The sequence below is a fragment of the Pogonomyrmex barbatus genome, unplaced genomic scaffold (genome assembly GCF_055798465.1).
Source record: "Pogonomyrmex barbatus isolate J1 unplaced genomic scaffold, ASM5579846v1 scaffold19, whole genome shotgun sequence".
Taxonomy (NCBI): Eukaryota; Metazoa; Arthropoda; class Insecta; order Hymenoptera; family Formicidae; genus Pogonomyrmex; species Pogonomyrmex barbatus.
In genome coordinates, this window is record NW_028297115.1 from 471,337 (window position 1) to 493,055 (window position 21,719).

At 42.3% G+C, this 21,719-nt stretch overlaps 2 protein-coding genes across 3 annotated transcripts in view; one reads left to right on the forward strand and one right to left on the reverse strand.

Moving 5' to 3' along the window:
* Positions 1–21,719, forward strand: part of LOC105431312 (putative RNA methyltransferase CG11342) — a 238,840-nt gene that overhangs the window by 192,539 nt on the left and 24,582 nt on the right. The window contains exon 1 of one of the 2 annotated variants that reach the window (XM_089075682.1): positions 11,970–12,344. The exons of the other annotated variant lie outside the window; for it this stretch is intronic. Within the exon in view, the coding sequence (XP_088931808.1) occupies positions 12,318–12,344 (27 nt within the window). The 5' untranslated portion in view covers positions 11,970–12,317. Of the gene's footprint in view, positions 1–11,969; positions 12,345–21,719 lie in introns of those variants that run through there. 2 annotated transcript variants of the gene reach the window in all.
* trbl (tribbles pseudokinase 2) lies at positions 943–21,645 on the reverse strand. Its single transcript, XM_011645422.3, has 4 exons — positions 21,160–21,645; positions 14,087–14,796; positions 10,322–10,623; positions 943–4,662 (listed from the first exon to the last, which is right to left on the reverse strand). Exons 2-4 carry the CDS (start codon positions 14,402–14,404, stop codon positions 4,203–4,205), a joined length of 1,080 nt encoding a protein of 359 aa, XP_011643724.2. The 5' UTR covers positions 14,405–14,796; positions 21,160–21,645; the 3' UTR covers positions 943–4,202.

Sequence of the window (21,719 nt, forward strand, 5' to 3'; positions counted from 1 at the left end):
CATGCACGTTTCGAGAAATTTTTAATATAATTACGCAAATAATCTTTTGATTAAATTTTTTTATATAATAATTTTATAATTATTTCAATATAATTTTCTAAATTTTAAATTTTTGATACTTTTTATCAGCATCATTATATTTTTAAATTAAAATTTCTTAGCGATCCTTTTTACAATAGGTTTGGTGATTCAATATGTAAGACAGATATGATTTTTTTTTTCTTTTAACTAGATATGTTTTATCGGACATGATATAGTTGAATGCCAGATCTATTTCATTTCTTTCTCCATGTATATATCTGTTTAATTTTTCATAATTAAAAACAAAAATATTTATATGTTCATATGTGTACCTACTTCTTCATTTAGAGTATTAAGTTGATAATTAATTTGACAAAAGCTCTTTTCCCTGACTTTCCTGCAATTTTGTAAGTTTGTATGTTTTCATGCGCAAAATATATTTCTAAGAAGGAAAATTGTCACTCAAGTTTCCCTTTTTTTTTTTTAATTTCAAAGCTTTTTGATGTTGAGTTGATAGAAAATGATAATTTAATGATAATTTATGGCTAAATATGCTTTAATTAAAAATACAAATTATTTTATTGTATATTTTAAATTAGATAATAGTTTGCGATTCAAAATGTATATCTTTTTCATTCTTTTATATAGATTGAAGTCAAATCTAACATTTTGGAATCTGAGCGACGCTTTTCTTCTTCTTAGAACACATCCTATGCATGAAAATATACAAATTTACAAAATTACAGGAAAATTAGAGGAGAAAATCTTATACTGCATTAATTCTTTTTTAATTTTATATAATTATAAATATTGTTATTCAGTTTCGTTCAGTTTTCATCGTATTGAATCTGATCGGCACGGCATTCAACCTGTTAGTCGAATCTGCTGAACAAGATGTTAGCCAGAGAAATTGCAGACGGCTTCGTCGTAAACGCCATTTTATTTTGTCTATATACAGAAACGAAATTCCCTTAATCGCACCTAGACAATGGTTGAATATAATAGGATTTAATCGCGTCGAACTTATGTACAATACAAATTAAACGTCGATGGATGCGCGACGGCGTTTTGTACCCTGACTGAGAACAATACGAGAAGGAATCATAGAGTTGCATCTGGGGTAACCGTGCCCCATTGCGACGCGCGAATATTATAAAATAAAAAGGAAAAGAGGAGTCTCTCTCTCTCTCTCTTTCTCTCTCTCTCTCTTTTCACTCTCGCGGAAGTTACAAAAAGAGTTCGCATAGGTAGGTAGGTAGACAGGTATCTTTAAATACAAGAACACATGGTACTTTCGTCAAACGGTGAGGATCGAGTCGCGATCCCGATCGAGAATTCCGTTATCCCCTAGGCTTTCCTTCTTCAATCCTGAAACCAAAAGCTCTACGAGCGAGAAATGCTTTGTTGTCGTCGTCATCGTCGTCGTCGTTCGACGCGGATTCGATCCGAGCTTCGCATGAGGCTGAACTTTGCATCAATAATCCGAGCTGATTTTTCACATCCAGAAAATTATTATTATGTTTAATTATGTTTCTTAACCGATGTTCCATGAATTGTCTTCAGACTAAGAAATTAACATTTTTTTACAATATGTAAATAAAAATTTCGTTTGACACTCCGAAATCATTTGATGAAATTTATAAATCTTACAAATCTTATAAATCGCTTTTTTTTTCTCATGCAAACATTTTATCGTTTAAAAAGAATCGAAAAACCCAGTTTCAGTTAATCTAGTCTACGCGAAAAGATGGTTTGAATCGGTTGCTTGGCTTTAAACTTAGTCTCGACTCTCCGGAAAACATTTCAGGAGGTGCTATTCTGGGCACGTCTACCGACGACCGCGGTGTCGGTATCTCTTTATTTAACACCGATACTGATGTAGCCACAGCATGACTGAATCCATCGCTATAGAAACAGGAAAAAAAAAAAAAAAACTTGAAAATGTCACGCTAGCTGGCATTGATGCAAATGAGAATGTCTCAATGTCCGTTTTGCAATTTTATTCTTGTAATTGACTCGTGACGATAAGAACGTCTACTGAAGGTAGTCCATTTGTAATTCTATGTCGATTTCGAAGAGTTTTATTCCAGAGAAAAAAAATCCTCAAAACGAGATACGCAACCTCATGTGCCAAACTGATACAAAATTCGTTCGCTTTTAAAAATCGAATTGATTTTACATGTGGTGAGCCGTACATATATATATATATATATCGCAAGCGATGATTTTGGAGGTCTGAGTCAGAAGAGAGTAATTCTTGTCTTTGATTCACTAGAGAGTACTCTACCTGAAAACACTGCCATCACGATGAACACATTTATATATTTATATATTCATGGATACTCTGTCGTTTGAGTGATCCAGAAGCGTATTCTTTTATTGTTCTTACGTTAGAAATTCAATATATTTGCGTTTTTCTCTAATAAAGATAATCGTATAGGCCACACACGTCCAAGCAGTCTTGAACTTTTACAGGCAATGTTTTTAGGTCGGAGAATGAAGTTTTGTCGCGCGTTCCAACGAGAAATATCCCTTCTTTCGATGTCGGTCTAATATGTTTGATTGACTCCGTGATATAATGATGACAGGGTAAACGGATATGCAGGAAGAGTGAGTCGGATTTTATATTAGAAACTCATTTTCGTTAGATTCGTTCGACCAGTAACGTTTGGTCGTCGTTAAGCAATTTGCTATTTATCGCTGAATCATTACGATTTCTCTCGTGACTGCGTGAGTTTTTAACTTTGTATATCCGATTCAATCCCCGATCCCATTTATACATATATGTATATATTCATCGCTTTTATACTATACACTACACTATACAAAGCTCACCGGTTGTACTCGGATTTATATTACGTTTCCTTCTTCGTATTTACATTAACTGTTTACTCGTGTATACAGCGGATTCGCTGGTAAAAACCAGTGTGCTAAAAGTTTCCCAAGTAAGATGCGCAACGCGAAATAATGAGAAAATCGAGGATGTATTCGGGTATCAACGCACGATACAAACATCGAATTCGATCTTTTACGATAGTAATTAATGTACATGGACTTCAGAGACAAATGACCGCAAGTAACCGCAAGTAACCGCAAGTAACGCTTATGAAACAACCTGTATAATTCGTATCACATATGTCGCTCAGAATCTGTCAAGATTCTATCACAAAGGGATTCGCGCACACGCGCATCTGCGCACGAATATATCTGTAAGCAACAAGGCGAATGATTTCTTGGACCGATAATGGCAATGTTCCACGAATCTAGGATTCTGTATAGCCGATAGAAATTTTTTTTTTTTTTAATAATCACTTGCGTCACGTTGCCTCCGAAATTGCCAGCGGAGAATGACCAAAATCGGGACGCTATTTTACAGAGAATACCCGTAATTATTTTCGCTGTTTCGGTGCTTCAACCGCGAGTTATCTCTAGACTAGAGCGAGCTTATTCTTATATAATGAGATATAATATCACGTTTCTCAAGGTTTCAACTTTGACCAATTCAACTCGCAAATTGCAACGTTTAAACGAGAAAATAATTCAGGGTATTGCAATTAGGATAGAGACTTTGGTTACTCTCCTCCTAATAAATGTAAAAGTTCCATTGGGAACAATTATTCGCGTCTCGTGTCTTAATCGCACGCTCTGTCCCCGAAGCTTATTCTAGGCCGTCCTTCGCCAATGAAAAGAGGAGGACTCAGCATCCTTAGCCGTGCAGAGTCTCCGCGACGCGAGAATCGATTCGACTTGTCGATTCAAGTCGGAGACTGCGCGATTCGAACTTACAAAGCTACAATTCAGCTGCCATTAACACATTGACTGTCGGTCACTTTACGAATCTCTTTAAATATCTTAAGAATCTTTTATTGAACATTGGTCATCTTTTGATAATAATTTTATTTCATCTTTTCCGGATTTTCAGGTATACATAGGACAATTTTTCGTCACTTTTTCGCCACCAATCTTATCCGCTGTTCTTCTCTACGGGCACAGTCAATGTGTTAAAAGAACGAAAGTCCATTTTGTCCCTTTTCTTCTTTTGATTGCGCTAACTCCCCCCCCCCCCCCCTCTCGGCTCGAGGACTCCGATCCGGCTGTCGGCGCGAGAGAAGCACTAGAATGAGAGAGAATGATGCCGTCACGCGCGGAATAATGATTCTTCCCCCGAAAGAGAGAGAGAGTCAGTCTTGTCGAGGATTAATAGGTAGCTCTGGTACGATTTGGTCCTGGCACGAGGACCTGCTGCCGGACGTGGGCGTGTACAACCGCAGCGGCTTCGACAGCCACGGGTGCAGCGGCACGTCGTCGGCGTACGGTCGCTCGGACGGCTCTTTCCGCAGCAGGGAGCGGATCAGGCACTTGGCACGCGGACTCAGGCCCTCCGGCACGGCGAACAGGCCGCGCGAGATCTTGGCGAAGAGGGACGCGTGCTCGGCGTCGTTGAACGGATAACGGCCCACCAGCATCGTGTAGAGCAGCACGCCCAGCGACCAGATGTCTGCCGCCTTGCCGGAATAGGCGCGTCCGGAGCGCAGCACTTCCGGCGCGACATACGCCGGACAGCCGCGCCGGTCGGTCAGCTTGTCGTCGTCATTCTCCACGATCACCGCGTCCTCGAGGCTCTCCAAGCGCAGCCGCGTTCTGAAAGAAAGAGGCATTCGCAATTGAGAGAATTAGTCACAGAAAGACCGATCTATCTATTGTCTTCGAGTCGTGTATACGCATATATATCTAGGTTTCTCTCTCTCTCTCTCTCTCTCTCTCTCTCTCGCTCGCTCGCTCTCTCTCTTGATCTTAATTTACTTAGCTTTTAAAATATGAAAAAGAATCATTCAATAGCCGGTGGGCGTATATGCCGGGACACAAAGAGCCCCCTAGATACCACCGAGAGGATCAAAGACCGAGGCTTCGGAGTCTTTCTCTCAAAAGAGAGCGACGGGATAGGACATTAAACGTTGCAAAAGATTTACGGATCTTTTTCCATCGGCGCTGTGTGTGAAATTCGCGCTGCGTGTCTCAGACACGCGTTACGCCAAGCCCCGCATTTATTATCGACCTGTTACGATCTCTTGCCGCGCGAGTTCAAGCCAACTGGAAGCCGGAGGGATTCTGAGTCGTGCGGACTTTTTAGCGCGCGTTTGAGGCCGCGCGGAGGAGAGATCTCCGGGTTCGCCTCGCGTAGTATGTACTTTAAGTGCGCGCCCGAAGGCAAGGTATTTCAATTTAGCAAGAGGACACCGCGATTGAGCCATCGCCGTCGTTCTCAGCCGTCGTCGGCGGCAATGCGATGGAACGAGACAGAAAAGAAACAGAGAAAGAGAGAGAGAGAGAGCGAGAGAGAAAGAGGAGAGCGCGCTACGCTGGCCGGTCGCTGCGTTGATCAACCTGCAACGCGGAAGTCGCGCGTGTACGTAATATTCTTGGCTCTTGGGTAACTTCTGAGCTCTCCATCGACGCGAGTTCTCGTATTCTCGCCCACGATATTCGGCCGAGAAGGGGCAGCTCCGCTCGGGAAAGCGCCACGTATTTCAAATCGTGTGCCCTCCTACAGAACTACATTCCCCGTGTATCATACTTTTAAGTCCTTTCCAACGGGGATATTTTAACTGCCATCGAATATGCTTTATAGGACTGCTACTGGCTGAGAGCATCTCGTTTATTATAAAATTCGTGTAGAAATTGTATTTTTCTTTTTTTTCTTTTTTTTTTTAATTTAACGCGAGATGATACATATAGAAAGTATAGTTTCGCTGAAACATCTAAAAATGTAGCCAGATCTGTATCTGCAAATAATTTCGATTGTCATCAAAATAAATCATGCGGGATACTCAAATTGATTGGAATATCAAGAATTTTTGCACTATTATCATGCTTAAGCGCTCTAATTATTATTTAAAAGCCCAACAAAATTATTTTCAGATGTGTATTTTGATAAATTTTTAAATATTTCAGCAAATATTTTCCCCATGTAATTAAAAGAATAAGTCTCAAATGCATATAAAATCGATATAAAAATTGCATTTTCCGAGAAATTGCTTTCACTAAAAAGGTAAAAAGGTTTTGCACTAATTCCGTTCTTGATTAAATATTAACATAACGCTGCGGTTTTATGAATATTCATCTTCATAAATTTCTAAGCGTAAGTGAAGACTATTTCCAAAGTGAAAATAATCCAAGCCAATATATCCCGAAGAAATAATCTCTCTCTAAAGCTATTATACGATTTGGATTCGTCGTCGATGATTATTTTGGAAGATGCAAGACAGAGAGAGAGAGAGAGAGAGAGAGAGAGAGAGAGAGAGAGAGAGAGAGAGAGAAAGACGGAAACGCGCCTTTGGTGAACGCACGCGTCACGCAAGAGAGTCGTTACACGATCTTGACAATCCGAACGAGTGTCAATGGCCTCTTCTCTCTCACGAGCAAATGAATCGAACGAACGCGATGGCATGCTAGGCCATTCGTGATGAGCCAAATGCGGCTGCCGCGGAGAGAAAAAGGGAGAGATAGAGAGATAGGGGGAGGCATCGCGCAGCTTTCTTCGCAAACTTTCACCCGTTCGTCGGTCGCACAGCACGATATCGCTCCGGGTTCAAGAACCCCTTGGCTTGGCGGATCCTAGGCACGATGTAAGATTTCTTGGACAGCCAGTGAAATTTTACGAACACCAGGAGATGTTGATCGAGATCTTTTCAGTTATTGAATTTTCTCGGATTCATTTTCTCGGACGAAGAGTTACTCAAATGCATTTATGAATCGGAGAGTTACTCTAGTTTCTTCGTTGCAACTGCGAAGCTTAAACCTCCGAGGAGTTGCTGCTCAGTCACGGGAATCATTAATCAGCGTCATTAATCAGTTAGTCAAATACATTTGCAGATCTAATAGATTAATGTTTCTACTAGCAATGTGGATTTCTTGATTATTTTCATCGCGCGATTATATTAATGTTTGTATTGAACAAGAAAAATCAGGAAGATCCGGAATTGGACAACGTGTAGATGCAAACTTGCACGGAGACTTGGAAGAATTACTGTCTTATGAACATAGAGAAAACGTTTCTCAAATGGTTATTTATCTTAAAGTAGACATTTTATAATTTACATAATTATTTAACGTGATTGATGTCACATTAAAGATTTAAAATATGTGATTAAAACTAGAAGAAAAATATTTCTTAAGACTTCGTGTAAACATTTAAATGGACAATGCGGATGTACACTGCGCGAAATATTTGAATACAGGTTTCAGGTTAACGTCCCGGATTTACAGCTTCAAGAATAGAGAGTGTCTCGCGCGCGAGAATCAAACCTAAATCAACGATTTTACTCGCAGGGGGTCATCAACCTTGCGAATCCCACCGACTGAATTCGGCGCCGAACTGGACCAGCTCCGAAATGTGTGATGGCGAAGAGAAATCCGGACACGGAGGTCACATCGTGCTTTTCACTGAAAGCTAATGTCCGATGATGATGATGATAATGATGACGATGACAATGACGGCTATCGAGACTGCGCGTGACGCATTTAGCAATTACCATAGGTCGAACTCTATACGCAAAGGAGCATCCGGGAAAAGACTGATTTGATCGTTGTAATCCGCCTATTATCGGCCGATAAAGTAAAGAGAAACCCACGCGGGAGAGATCGCGGCAGGCGAAAAAGAACACACATGGAGACTTTTAAAGAGGCAGAAAACGCATTCGAAATCCCAGCACCAATGGTCACGAGCAATTTTTCTCTAAAAATCGAAAGATGCAAAAAAAAATCTCAGCGGATTGATTAAATTAGAGCTGAAGTGCACGCTGATTGAAATCCCCGAATTCTTATTCGATAATTATTCGAAATCCTCATCAGACACTCGCGCGATAATCGGGAGTCTGCGTCCTAAGAGAGATCTTAGCACTTGATATTTAAAGGCAGAGAGATTCCTCGCCCTCCGGAGAAAGGGAGGAAAAAATATTACGAGCCATTTCGGATGTCGGTCGCGTTGCGTCGCCGAGCCGAGCCGCACCGAGCCGCGCCGTGCCGCGCCGTGCCGCGCCGTGCCGCGCCGTGCCGTGCCGTGCCGCGCCGTGCCGCGCCGTGCCGCGCCGCGCGAGCAACGCGTTTCCTAATTATACCGACGTTTCAAAACCCCGCCGCAGCAGCCGATGAACCAATATGCTTTTCTGGCTTGCAACATTCCCCGGACTCTCCTTATTCTACGTGTACACGGGCGCGCGCGCGGGAGCAGCAGAGGTTCGCCGCGCGGTAGGAATGTGATTGGCCAACAACAACAGGCCGATATACGAGTCGATCTCGCGATCGCCGGCACACACGTTGCACGACACACACGCCCCTTGGCTGGGCTCGACTTGACTCGGCCGGCTCTGGTGCTCATACCTGTGCCTGTCCGTCTGTCTGTCTGTCTGCTCTCCGCACGTGCGTATTATCGTATCGCGAATAGATAATGCACAAAGCAAGCTTCGGCAAACAAGCTTCGCTCTAAATCGCACAATGTAGCACGAGTTAGCACAACTCTCAAAATAGAGTTAATTTAAAAGTTCCTAACTTCTAATGGATCCCTAAATCACTTTCAATGAAATCCTACAGAGACACAATATGACGCTCGAAAGCTCTTCATCTCAGAGAGAACGATTTCTTTGGATTTAATAAATTTAATTAGATTCGAAGAAATTTATTTTTTGAAATAGTCCAAACAAACCAATTATTGACTCAACAAATTCAATTGTTTTTCAAATAATAAATAGCTTTGTTTTAAATAAAATATTTAATAAATTGTTTGAACAAAAAAACGCTCTTTATTGTATGCTTCAAAAATCTCTATTAAAAAAATCTCTTTTTTTACTGAAACGATATTTAATCTAGCTAAAGTATTATTTAGTTCAAAGATAATTTTTTTTTTTAAATAATAGTATTTTTTCTTTTGAACAACATAATATTCTCTAACGAAACAACAAAACTCTTAATTCAATATAAAATAAAATAATATAAAATTATGTTGTTTAAATTAAGTAACTTCGTCAAACAAATAGAATTGCTAAAGAAACCTTTTTCTCAGTTCATAAGGATAATAATGATATATTCGTGACCACTTGTCAATTTCAATACACTCGTTCGAGTGGAAGAAAATTTAGTTTCCAGGTTAATTTTAATTCGATTTCGCGTTTTTTTTTCCTCCCTGTCTGGTCTGAGAAAATGTTGATTTCTGAGATCATAAATTACAAGTGTGGTATAGAACGATTTTAGAGTATTAATTTGGTGAGAGTGATTTACTAGTGTCACCCAGCAAACTTTCTCCTCTATGTACTATAGAAATATAAAATCACGAGTAAATTTAGAATGAGATTATTCGAAAAGTGAGTCTTCAGAGACATCGTGATTGAATACATGACACGATATACCTTCAGCAAGACACATTCCCCTTCCTTCTTGGAGCGAGAACGCAACGCCACGGATCCGCGACGAATTGGTTCACATTCATTTCATTTCCATATTAGTTCGCATTTCTTTCCAACGCCGAGAACAGAGAGGTCACCCGCACAGAGAAAAGCACACACCCACAGCAGTCGATCTCCCCTTCACTCGGAAAAGCGAACGCGGACACTGCGCGCCATTGATACCTTCGCTTTGTCGAAGTATCACTTATCAACTTTGACACCTCCTCATCGCCAGAGAAAAAAAGCTTTGATTCAGTTTACCATTTTCAAGTGTTTCAAGTACCAATAAACATCGTCGATAACAATTTACACTGTTATCCATATCGTCAACTAGCAAGAAAATACAAGTGAAAATGCAAGATGAATGAAGATCAAAGATTATACTAAAAACTGATAACTTCGAAATTTTCATCTTCCTTTCATTCTTCCTTTCGTGAAGAATTGCTCGATTTTTTAGATAAAGCAAATTAAATGGCAAATTAATATTTATTTTACGAATAATACCATAGTGACGATAGTATGATAGTGACTAATACTATCGCGATAAAAGTTGATAAATCGGGGACTCAATTCTGACGAAATTCGGATTAATACAATCAATGATTAAATCGGCATTGCTTAACAAGATTTCTAACTATTTCTATCTCGTTTACAATCTAAATTCCTTTTCTCACGTGAGTGACAAAAAAAAAGTTTCCATGTCATCGAGTACTTTAAGTATCAACTAGATAAACAGTATCTAGAATAGAATACTTTAGATACCGTTTGTCAAATTAATCATCAGGTTAAATTGATTTATTTGCTCGAAGTCGCCAAAGGAGCTAAAGGAGCCAAATACGAGAGGATTCGACGCGGATTCTTACCTCGCTTCATCGGCGAAGACAAATTTCCGGAGCTTGAGGTCTCTCAATACGACCCCGTATTCGTGGCAGGTCGCTACGGCTTTAGCCGCCTGCCGGAAGAGCCGCCTCGCCTCGGGCTCGCGCAGTCTCCTGCGCGCCCTTACGTAGGCGTGTAAATCACCGTGATGGCCCTCCAAGAGGAGATAGCGCCGGCCTCCAGGTGCCTCCACCACGCCAGCCACGCCGCTCGCCGCGCCGGTGCCCTCCAGACGAAGGTGGGCCTGCAGCAACGCTTCGCAACCTTTGTCGCCCACGGTCAGCGCCTGCAATCCGGAAATGCAACGGACTCAGCAACAAAGGCGATGCAAATCACAAATCGTTGGGAATCGTCGGTCAGAAATATCGGAAATGAACACCAACAAAGGCAGATAATTTCGCTCCTAATTATTAATTATGATTACCAGTTTATTCATTTATATTTTTCACACGTGATATTTCTCTGATGGATCTTTATTTTTAGAATCGGTATTAAATATTTTTCTTTCCTTTGTACTTTTGTGAATACAAACGACGGATGCGGAATTGTCTTTTGAATGAGAGATTCTTGACGGAAATTCGATACCGATTATATCCGTATCCGATTTCGGTAGAAGTAAATTTTATCGTTCGATGAGCTTCAATTATTCCAAACGGATATCCTTCGCGAAGGCGATATTAATTTCGCATATATAAATGATAATTATTAAGATATGTGATCCTTCACTAGTCGCACGTCATTCTGACTTTCGAACACTCGAGGTTGACAGAATGACATTCGTCTCAATTCTCTTAATTATTTTAATTAACGATCGGGTTTAAATTCCGCTTTTATATCGAAGTAATTTAACGAGATTATACACAAATGTTACGTAGCAAAATGTCACATGAGCCCAGCATATAATTTTAATTATATGTAATAAATTGTTATATGTAATAAATATCGACATACTATAATACAATGGCAAAGAATCTGAGAGAGGGTAAAAGTCCAATCGATATATTGCAACTTTGTGTATATATTATTTATTTATTTATTTATTTATAAATAATGTTTTTGTCGAGAGTAAAAACGCTCTCCGTTATGAAAACTACCGTATAGCGAACGAAATCGCCGATCACCTTTGAAACTCTACTCGTCCAGCTGTTCATCTCTTTGGCTCGTGTCGAAACCTGACACCGTTTCGACATTCGAGTCCCATTAGTTTAATAAGAGCACCGTGCATTCTTTACGAAATCGCCCCGATCGGCCGTCGAACGCCGCTTTTGTAATGCTCCCAACTCAGAAAATGCGCCGAAAATAGCTTTCGAGGATGGAAAAAAGAAAAAAAAAAGAAAAGAAAAAAGAGAGCTCGGCTTTTTCGGGCGAGCTCAACAAAATGTTGCCCAAGTTTTCGGCAAGTTCGAGTTATCAAAGAGCGATATGATTAATGCACGGAACGCGCAACTTGCCCTGTAAAGAAATTTTCTCGAGGTTCGTCTTTGGATGAAATACTTGGCAGGTATAAGGGCGGTCTAAGAAATATGCACTATATGACTATCTCAGGAGGAACCAACGTGACTTCTATGAAATGGGTAGCTACTTTTTTTTTCTTCCGAAATTCACAATCGCGGCCACGCGGCAACGCGGACGCGCTTGCGAAAGCGTGCCCCCTCTCGCGTGTGATCGTCAATTAAATTAAATGGCCGCGGCTTTAGAAACGATTATGAATAACGGAGAGTGCGTGGCGATACGCGACGGATGTGCGAGGCGAGAGAGGCGGGCACGAGGTTGACACAGCCTTGTGTTTGTTCGCAGCGACGGTGATGTAAGCGGCTCATTGTATAACGCGCGGCGATTGTAAAATGTTAATGGAAAAACGCGACGGGGAAGAGGAGGAGGATACCGATCGGCGGTGCACGTATCATCGTGACGTTTATCAGCCCCCTTTAAGCAAGGGAGAAAAAGGGGGAGGAAAGGGGGAGAAACCATCTGCGGAACATGAAATTCCGAGATGCTGATGATGGAGTAAGTATACGGCATAAATAAGGCGTAAATGCGCCCGAGAAACAGGAAACGGCTCGCGCGCGTGTGCATTTGCATAAGCACTTTGCACTGACGTAACAAAGTCCTCTCGATATCAATGTAAAAAAAGGACAACAATGTTGAAATTCGAATACAAAGCTTTTATTTCGCGAAGCTTCTAGTTATGTGCATAGAAAAAAAAAAAAAAAAAAAAATTAGTCCTCAAATCAAGAGGAATATTCTCATAGGCAAGAATATTATAATTTTCTGAAAAAATTTTAGTCTTGATTGAATTTACAAGTATTGCTTTTGCTCATTCGGGACTAAAAATCTTCTATATGAAGATTATAATATTCTTGTTTATATACGAGAATATTTATACTTGCGTCAATCAAATCAAGACTGAAATTTTTCTGAAAGAAGATTATTATATTCTCGCTTATATATATGATCTTGATTTTAAAACCAATTTTTTTCTGTGTGTTTTTTCTTTGTGTCCAATGAAGCCGCGCGGAGAATCTGATTTAGCTATCGGGAATGGTGTGCTAAGAAGAAAAAACCGATAAATTTCCTTCGTTCCTCGATATCGCTCGATATCCCTCGGCATGCCTACGAAACATTTCGACTTCGAATCGCGAGGGAAGGAGTATCCCATTGAGCGAATATCTCGGCGGAAATCATTTCTTCCTTTCTCCCTTCAATCAGGGAAAGAGGTCGTCTAGATAAGGATTAATTGAGTCTTCCTCGAGGAAGTCGTAAACGTTTCCCAGACGCACGCCGGCCGGACGGTTGCGTCGATCTCGCAACGAGCTTCACGGTGGAAGCTTCGATCGACCCGAACATTAGCGAACCGTTACGTCCGTATGCTCTATTATATAACGCTACGGCAGTTGGATGGAAACTCGGCAGCTGCAGTGCGTCGCGGCTGCATCCACGTGCGATGCGGCGCGCCGTCGTCTTTATATGCCGCGCCAATGCCGCATTATACGGCAAGAAGCTAATTCATGATACTGGTATTGCGAAAGCCTCGTTCAATTTATCGCCGTTTGTGTGTACCGTTATTATATAAGAGCGAACGCTCGGAATACCAATTATCATCTAAATAACGACCCTTCTGTTTTTAATTTTTGAGAAAAGCAAAACAATCCTTGATGTAACGATGGAAAAGTAAATTATCTTAAGATTATTTTTGTTTATCATTAATCGTTTAATAGTGTATGATAATTTGGTTAATTAACGAAAGAAATTCCGTAACACGGAAAAAAAAATGTCTTTGTCTTAAATCAAGACTGTATGTTTTTCTCACACATAAGCAAGAATATTATTATCTCTTTAGAAAAATTTTAGTTTTGATTTGATTGAATTTATATTGATGCAAATACGGATATTCTCATATATAATCAAGAATATTCTAATTTGCATATAGAAAATTTTTAAGCTGGAGCTGAGCAAAAGTTAATACTTTCATCGATAAAAAATGCAATCAAATCAGGGCTAAAATTCTTAAGGAGATTATCATATTCTTGAGTGAGAATATTTGTCTTGATTTGAGACCAATTTTTTACTGTGTTATTTAACTCAGAATTTTATTTAAAAAAAAATAAAATTACGCTCCAATAAAGTTGCCGCCTTTACATCGCAATTCTCATCCGTCATTAAGGTTATAAAAAAAATTTTATAAAAAAAATGGAACAATTAAATAAGAATAATAATGCGAAATTCGTAAAAGAACTCGTAATACTGACCTTGGCGACAAGTTGCTGACCGTTGTGGACGTCGACGCACCGATAAAGAGCGCTACCCTCGGCCGGACCAAGAAGCAGGAATCGATCCCCCAGTATGGTCGGACCCCCGTGAAGGTCGGCGAGCACCGACTCGCAGCTGGGAAAGACGCAGCTCGGCGGCACCACCGCGCTGCTCTCGTCGCTGGCCGGCTGCTGTTGCTGCGGTGACGGCTGTTGATGGACGATGTCCTGACTACCATTGAAACCGACCGGGAACTTGCCATTGTTGTTACGGGCCGGTATTTGCAGATGCAGTGGATGCTGCCTGGCCACTCTCATGTTGCGCACACAGACGCAAACGCACACGCACACGCACACGCACACGCACACGCACGCGCACACGCACACACGCACTCAGCCGTTATCTCGGTCGGTCCTGCGTCCTGGTCCAGCCGATTCGCGCGATCGTCGAGATTATGAGTGAGATGCGTTGAACACACTTCCGCGTCACTTGGACTTAGCACTGGAACGAGTATCCGACATTTGTTATATACAAAGAGTATACGGAGGATTTCGCGGATGGTTTCGGCTCCTCTCTGACGCGTTAACTATTAGAAATATCACTTGTGCTTTTGACCCGCGCAGTGTCGTTTAGCAATGTCGCTGCGCCGGGTCCTTGGACGGAGAGAGATCTTCGTGGGTTATCAGTCGGTCGCTCTCGAGAGCTGATCCTGTAACACGAAGAAGACGATTGTTGTTACAGCAACGGTTAATGTCTTTGAAGATTGTAGACGAATTGTAAACCGTGTAACAAATAATATATCGTGTTCATTTTAAAAAAATTTAATATAAATACGCTCAAAAATGTTTCATCGACATTAGAAAATGGTTCTCAATATTATGCACACCTAATTTGAATAAAATATTTCTAAGCGTTTTCTACAATTTTTAAAAATTTTCACGTCTTTTTTCTCAATGTTGATACCCTGTATTTTGAAAACAAAGCACTTTAAGATATGGACCTTTCATAAAATAATAAGCCAGAGAATGTTTGGCGTAAATATTTTTTATATTTACTTAGAAATCACTCTGTATAATAATACTTTATAAGTGTGTCAAATTCAATCTTTGTATTAAAGAAATGAAGCTAATTGCTAAGTATCGTGAATATTTAGCGTCAGCCGGACGTCAATCGAATCACGTCACTTTCACATCTTCCTTTTGGAGACGTCGCGTTACATCCCTTTCGTAAAAATAAAAAAAGGAAAAAAATAATTCTGGTACAGGTGGCCCTGGCCAAAATAGCAGGAGAGGCATGGCGCACCCACACCACAATTACGCCTATGCGTTTCGCATATGGTCGTACATATATGTGATCCGACGATGACGACGACGACGACGACGACGACGACGACGATGACAATAGTTCTATTCACGGGGAGTCCGTAATATGATTCACGGACAATTTCAAAATACGACGTTTCGACATTCTCGCGCCTTGTGCGCAATTCCTACGATTACACGGCCAAGAGGAGGGGAGGAGGGGACTCCGCCGTAAGGTCAGGGATATTTGTCCCGGGGTACAGGGACGGCGGTGAGCCTCGGACTGCCCCAAGCTAATTTCCGGCCGTGTGGCCGGCGTTACGAGCGTCGATCGTTTCGTTTTATCGCTTCGCGTAAGCGCAGACACTTTTTTTTTTTTACAGTTTCTTTATAAGAGCTGCGAACGAAAGTGCGAGCGTCGCGTCGACGTTTCCCACAAATTTAGAGAGCGGGATGCAGGATGCTTATTTGAAAGTTGCGAGGGAAAGTAACGGTCGCTATGCTCACTTATTCATGCAAAAATCGCTCTGAAGCGGGACAAGAGAGTGAAACTGAGATTATCCTCAATATTCTTGCTGTAATAAAATTTTGTTACTCTCATGATGCGAGCGCGACATTGATCCTGGGTTCCGAGGTGTCGACGCATCTTCGCGGAGCCAGCACTGGACCGGACGAAAGTAACCGGCGACGAGGGAAATTGCGTGAGGGTTTTATGAATGATCGGATAGAAAGAGGAGGCGGCACACGTGACTGGCGGCGACGATAATCGCGTAGACGTAAAACGGCGCGATCGCTCGCGCCGGAAAGGAAAATATCATCCTCTCCCTCCTTCCTTCCTACCCCCGCCCCAGCGAAGTACGGTCGAATTTATTCGAGACCGCCTGAAATAGTAGCGGGCTGTGATGATCCACTCGCGCAATGACTCACGCGCGTAATTTTATCTAAATGCCTTTCCCTTCCCCCGCTCCTCCGATCCCGGCCCTGATAAGTGTCGATGACACGCCATTGATCCGCGATGTTTACAAAACAATGCACTCTCGCCCGCCGCATCATCGAAAATTCACAGTTAAGAACGGGTGCATCGCCGGCTGATGGGGCACGGCGTACCCTAATTCGATTGTCGATCAAACGCACGAACTTAAACTTAAATCAAACGCACCCTAGAATTGAAAATAATTTTACTATCGAAATGATTAGATAGAACGTCCAAATTGATTATTAAAAATATAAAAAATTTTCATATTATATCATGTTTAAGCGTTTTACAAAGGATCACTGCTGATCAGTGGCTGAACAATCATCAATAAATATATGACTGTTTAAGAAAAATATTAAAATAATAAGATCTCAAAATATTAATAAATTAATGAATCGATATTTTTGATGAATAGATATTTTTATATCTAATTTTCACAGATTTGATTTTTCGCATGAAAATTTGTTCTGGGAGAAAAAAAAATCGTGAATATCTGCATTTAGAGTATTGAAGATTAGCAGTTCCTAACTCGAATATCGCAAAAAGATTTAATTATAACCTATAACTACAACGAATGCGATTGTCGACGACTGTAGCGTGGGAAAACTGATCGGGCAAAGTTCTCGAAATCCGTTACTAGCGATGTCGTCTCCTCGATTAGCGCCTCCTCGAATTATACCTTTCCATCCGCATAATCGTTCAGAATCGCCGATTCAAGATATGCAAATGTCACACGCTTGTCCTTGAGGAAGCTCCTCGAAGCGTGCAATCAGCGCGCCGCGAATACTCATTTCTCATACGACTTCATCGTGCAAAATCGCTTTTTCTTTAAATTAAAAAAAAAAAAAATCAAATTCAAATCCACGTTCAGATTACAACCGCGTTCAATAGAGAGAAATAAAGACGATGTACGCGACTAATGAATATTGTGTGATGTGCCTTAAAATATGAAAATATTTTTTATCCTTTTTTTATGTTAATTTATGAATTAGATAAAACCAACCGTTGCGGATAATTAGACTTCATTTTTTGGAAATGTAAGATAAGTATTTCAGCTTATGTTATATCACGTAATTATAAAAATTATAGGATGCTAAGCGGGCATTGTTCTTGTTCATAAGGAATTATAACAAATTAACAGCAACAATTGATATTTCACCAATAACGAGCGAGGTTCGAGGAAGTCGGTATTTCTGCAGAATGAATTATCCATAAAAGAATTGGTCTTTTGGAGATTGTGTAAGAAAATAAAAATTGATAGCGATCGACACGTGATACCAAGAGACAGGAAGTATGTTAAACCAAGTGAGTTTATTTTGAATTCAACGAGTCGTCCGCGGGAAGTGAATAATTCCGAATTATAATTTAATTGACGCAAAATCCGGCTGTTGTACGTAAAGCTCATAATGCCTTCCCTACCGTCGCGAGAAATGTTCAAACTTTTACGGCGCGAAAGACGGAATATCCGGCATGATAATCCCTACGATTCACACGCTATTCTCGGCGGTCTACATCACTGCTCGTGAATTTTTGCAACGATCAGCCTTGGGGAATCGGGTAGAGCAGCCGCCTATCACGGACAATTTTGATGGAGACGTTGCTCAACGCTGCCTTGTTTACGTGCCGCGTTTGTATGTATCGTATCGTTTGAAAATCATATATCACTCGCGCGGCAGATGTTGACTGGCGATACTTCGGTCTCCGTCTCCTCCTCTCCCCCCCCTCCCTCCTTCCCACTCCTATTCCTCTTTTCCATTACGATATCTACGCACTTGCGCAAAAGTCGTCAACACCGACGCAACATGACGAGTCTTTCGAACCGCCCGCTCCAAAGATCAGAACTGTGCAATAACGCGATCTCCCTGCTCTCCTCTCCCCCCCCCCCCCCTCCCGTCATCGCCCATCGGCCGTCTCTGTCCCTTGCCGTTTCCTCTTCGTCGCACGATACAAAACGAAATAACGAGTAATATCGGTTTTATCGCCGTCGAGAAGACTCTAACTAACGCGGAAAGCGACTTCGATCACGTGGATACCGCGATATTCGTCGAGGTCAGCGCCGTATCGTCAGGTGAACGTGCCCAGACTTCGAATTTCAATCAAGAGGAGCATCCCCCCCGAGATCATCGCTGCACGATGACTCGACGGTGCTCCGGCAAGTCTGACTTGTCTGGCGATAGTTCCTTAAATTTGGCCCTTATCGCGTATATTTTGAAAAAGATAGTCCGGTAATCTTGGTATTGCGCGCTTTTTGTGTGAAGCCGAAATAACGAATGGATGGAATGGAATTGAGAACAACCCGATCGAAGTGATCCGAGCGAGCTTACGTCTCTATGAAAAGTGCGTGAAAGCTGAGATATTCATTGACACACAACAAAGATTAATATACAGCAAAGATTACGTCATTTCTTTCGAAGGAAATGATGTAATCCACATTGTATATTAAATTACACGAATTCAAATTCGTTATGCATGAATAGCAGTTGACCTTTCTGCGACTTTTTCCTCGCAATGTATTCTTTCTCATACACACATGTACACAGATATCTATGAACATAAAATAAGTATCGCGTAATGCTTCTTATTCTTACGTCGGAAATTCTAATGACGACAGCAAATCTCCTTCGCAAAAATAAAATTTTTTTTTATACGAGAGAGAGGCAGCTGTGTTACGACAGAATGTGAAAAAAAAAAAGAAAAAGAAAAACAAAAATCCATCGCAAAAGAACATCGAGAAGTCGTCGAGGGGCGAATCGAGAGGCCGTCTCGTGAGACGACCGGTGATTTAGCCGGCAGGTGCGCGAACTCTTCGGGGCATTGCCGAGGTCTTCCCCACCCTCTTCTTCTCGCGTTCCCCTCAATGAAACGCGCGTATCTGACGAAATCGCGAGCTCGGAATTAGTAAAGTGTTGCGTTCGCCGTCGCCGTAGCCGCCATCGTTGTCGCTGTCGCCGCGTGTGTCGAAACGACACGAGCGATACACCAGTCGACCCACACACAGGCCGCACACACACACGCACACACGCCACATACACACACACATACACACACGCACACACACGCGCACACACGCCATACACGTACAGATACCAGATATCCTTCAGTAAGGTCAAAATGGCGGAGAATTCCACAATCGTCGCACTCGCGCTCGCGCTCGCGCGAGGGCGATATTGCGGGCACCGTTTGCATTAATAGCGCGCAACCGAACGTGACGCAAGCTCGCGAAATATGTAAATTGCCTAACCGTCTCTCGCCGCGTTCCCGTTTACATCGCAAAAATGATCGCGCGCCGATTTTCAGGCCCGGCCCGGCCCGGCCCGGCCCGGCTCGGCTCCGAAATTCTTTTCCTCCTCCCTCGTGGCAGCATCCTGTCCCGTTCCCGTCCCCCATCCTCGTGTCTGCGATGCAGCCCGATTTCCGGTGTCCTAAGATTAGGAAAGACGGATCCTACACAAATCAACCGGAAACAAATCGACGGGGGTGCGATTGTTTGCGTATCGTCGATGACACACGATGGTGGCGAACTCGCGTTGAGATCATACCGGTTTTAGTACACGCGTCAAATCGCTCATTCAACGTAAATACGCTCATTCAGTGCGGGAGTCGAGTGTACACTGACTCAGTGGAAACAAACAACCGGGAAAAGAAAGAAAGAAAGAAAGAAAGAAAGAAAGAAAGAAAGAAAGAAAGAAAGAAAGAAAGAAAGAAAGAAAGAGTTGCGTTTTCCGTTATAAAGAGTTGTGTTTTCCGTTACTCTTGATAAATTTTTTTAACAAGAACCAGTTCTCCATCGATCGAGCTTTATCGAAAGCTATGGGAAAGCTCAAGAGTTCGAAATGCTTAGGATTTCATTTGAAGAATTTTTTTTAACAAAACAACAAGCGACTTTGGACGAACATTTTTTAAAAATTCAACGCAACGTAATTTACAGTTGACAGAAATCCCCCATGAATGCTTCGTTAATGACACCTCGCGCTACATCCGACTTTATGAGGAAGAGATTACAAGCCGGATCCGCGAAATCATTACGAAATTCAATTCTATGACGCCACGCTCATCCGGCTTTCGCGATCGTTTAAAAATCGGCGTTAACGAGAGGTGGCAAATGTAAAAAAAAAAAAAAAGGAGAGAGATATGAAAATTTGCAAAATAGCGTAGCTGAATAATTTTTTTGTTCTTTTCCGATAATCACAGCCGTGATGAACTGAACAAATAATTAACGAGATGACATTAACTCCATATCATTACCAAATACTTCGTTTATCAACCGATCTTCTCAAAAATCGAGATCGTTGTAAATCTCGTATCGATTAATCGGTTCGCAACGGCGCGAAAGCGGAAGACGCAACGAGAAAGTCACGTCGCTGCGGTCGCTGTCGCTCTGGCGCGAAAAAAAAAGATATATTTAACGAACCCACGCGTGAGCGGGGCCAGGTCAGATCGGTCATCGGTGACCGGCAGATATTAAACGCCAATATTAAACGCCGATGGAAACGAACACTGCACTTTGCACTGGAGTCGCGTGACGTCGCACACACGGCGTCCGTCGTACACAAGCACTTTGGCGGGAGGAAAGAGAAGGGTGTCGCGTTACTCGTCGTTTCCACCCCGCGAAATAACCGACCGGGGAGCATCTCCCCTATAGTATTCCACGGTCGATAGCGCGTTTCCTGCGAGTTAGGGGTAGATTGCACACACGCGCTCGACGACGACGATTGATCTCTTCATCGCCGGACATCTTTCCCTTATGCATTTTTCTTTTTTTTTTTTTTCTCGCGCATTTTGAACAGAACTTTACCTTCGTATTTTCCTTCGTCGTTGTCGCCGTGCGTCGTTCCTGAATCGGTGGGATAAGGTAGGTTGGTTGGTTGAGACGATTGGACGTTCGCGGGCGGCACCGCGATCGAGGGGTGTGATCGAGCGCGATTGCTGCGATCGGCCTCAGAACTTTCTTCTTCTTCTTTTTTTTTTCTTCTTCTTGACGCACTTCGTCGGCCACTGGCGTCACGTCGACGGAGCCGTGACGCGTCGATTCGTTCCAGAAACGCGGTTGTTGGAGGACTTGACGCCGCAACGAGTCCTCGAGTCGAGAGAAGCGAACGAGAAATATGAGAAATATGAGAGAGCGTGCGCGAGAGGAGAGACAGAGAGAGAGAGAGAGAGACTCGTGGTATCCGCGCAACGGACGGTCCAACGTTTGGGCCGACCCACCGCTCAGAAACGACGGCGACAGCAGGACGAGCGAGCACTGACCAACGGCGCCATTGTGCAGCTGACAACTGCGACCTGGCGAACGAGCGAATGCGAACGTAACCGTCCGGGAGCACGGCGCCTCGGCGATCTTCGGCCGCCGTAACG

Coding starts and splice junctions, on each gene's coding strand:
- trbl (XM_011645422.3), bottom strand. CDS start 14,404: ATGAGAGTGGCCAGGCAGCATCCACTGCATCTGCAAATACCGGCCCGT. Junction 10,624..14,086: donor GTCAGCAACTTGTCGCCAAG/GTCAGTATTACG, acceptor TCCGGATTGCAG/GCGCTGACCGTGGGCGACAA. Junction 4,663..10,321: donor GTCTTCGCCGATGAAGCGAG/GTAAGAATCCGC, acceptor TCTTTCTTTCAG/AACGCGGCTGCGCTTGGAGA.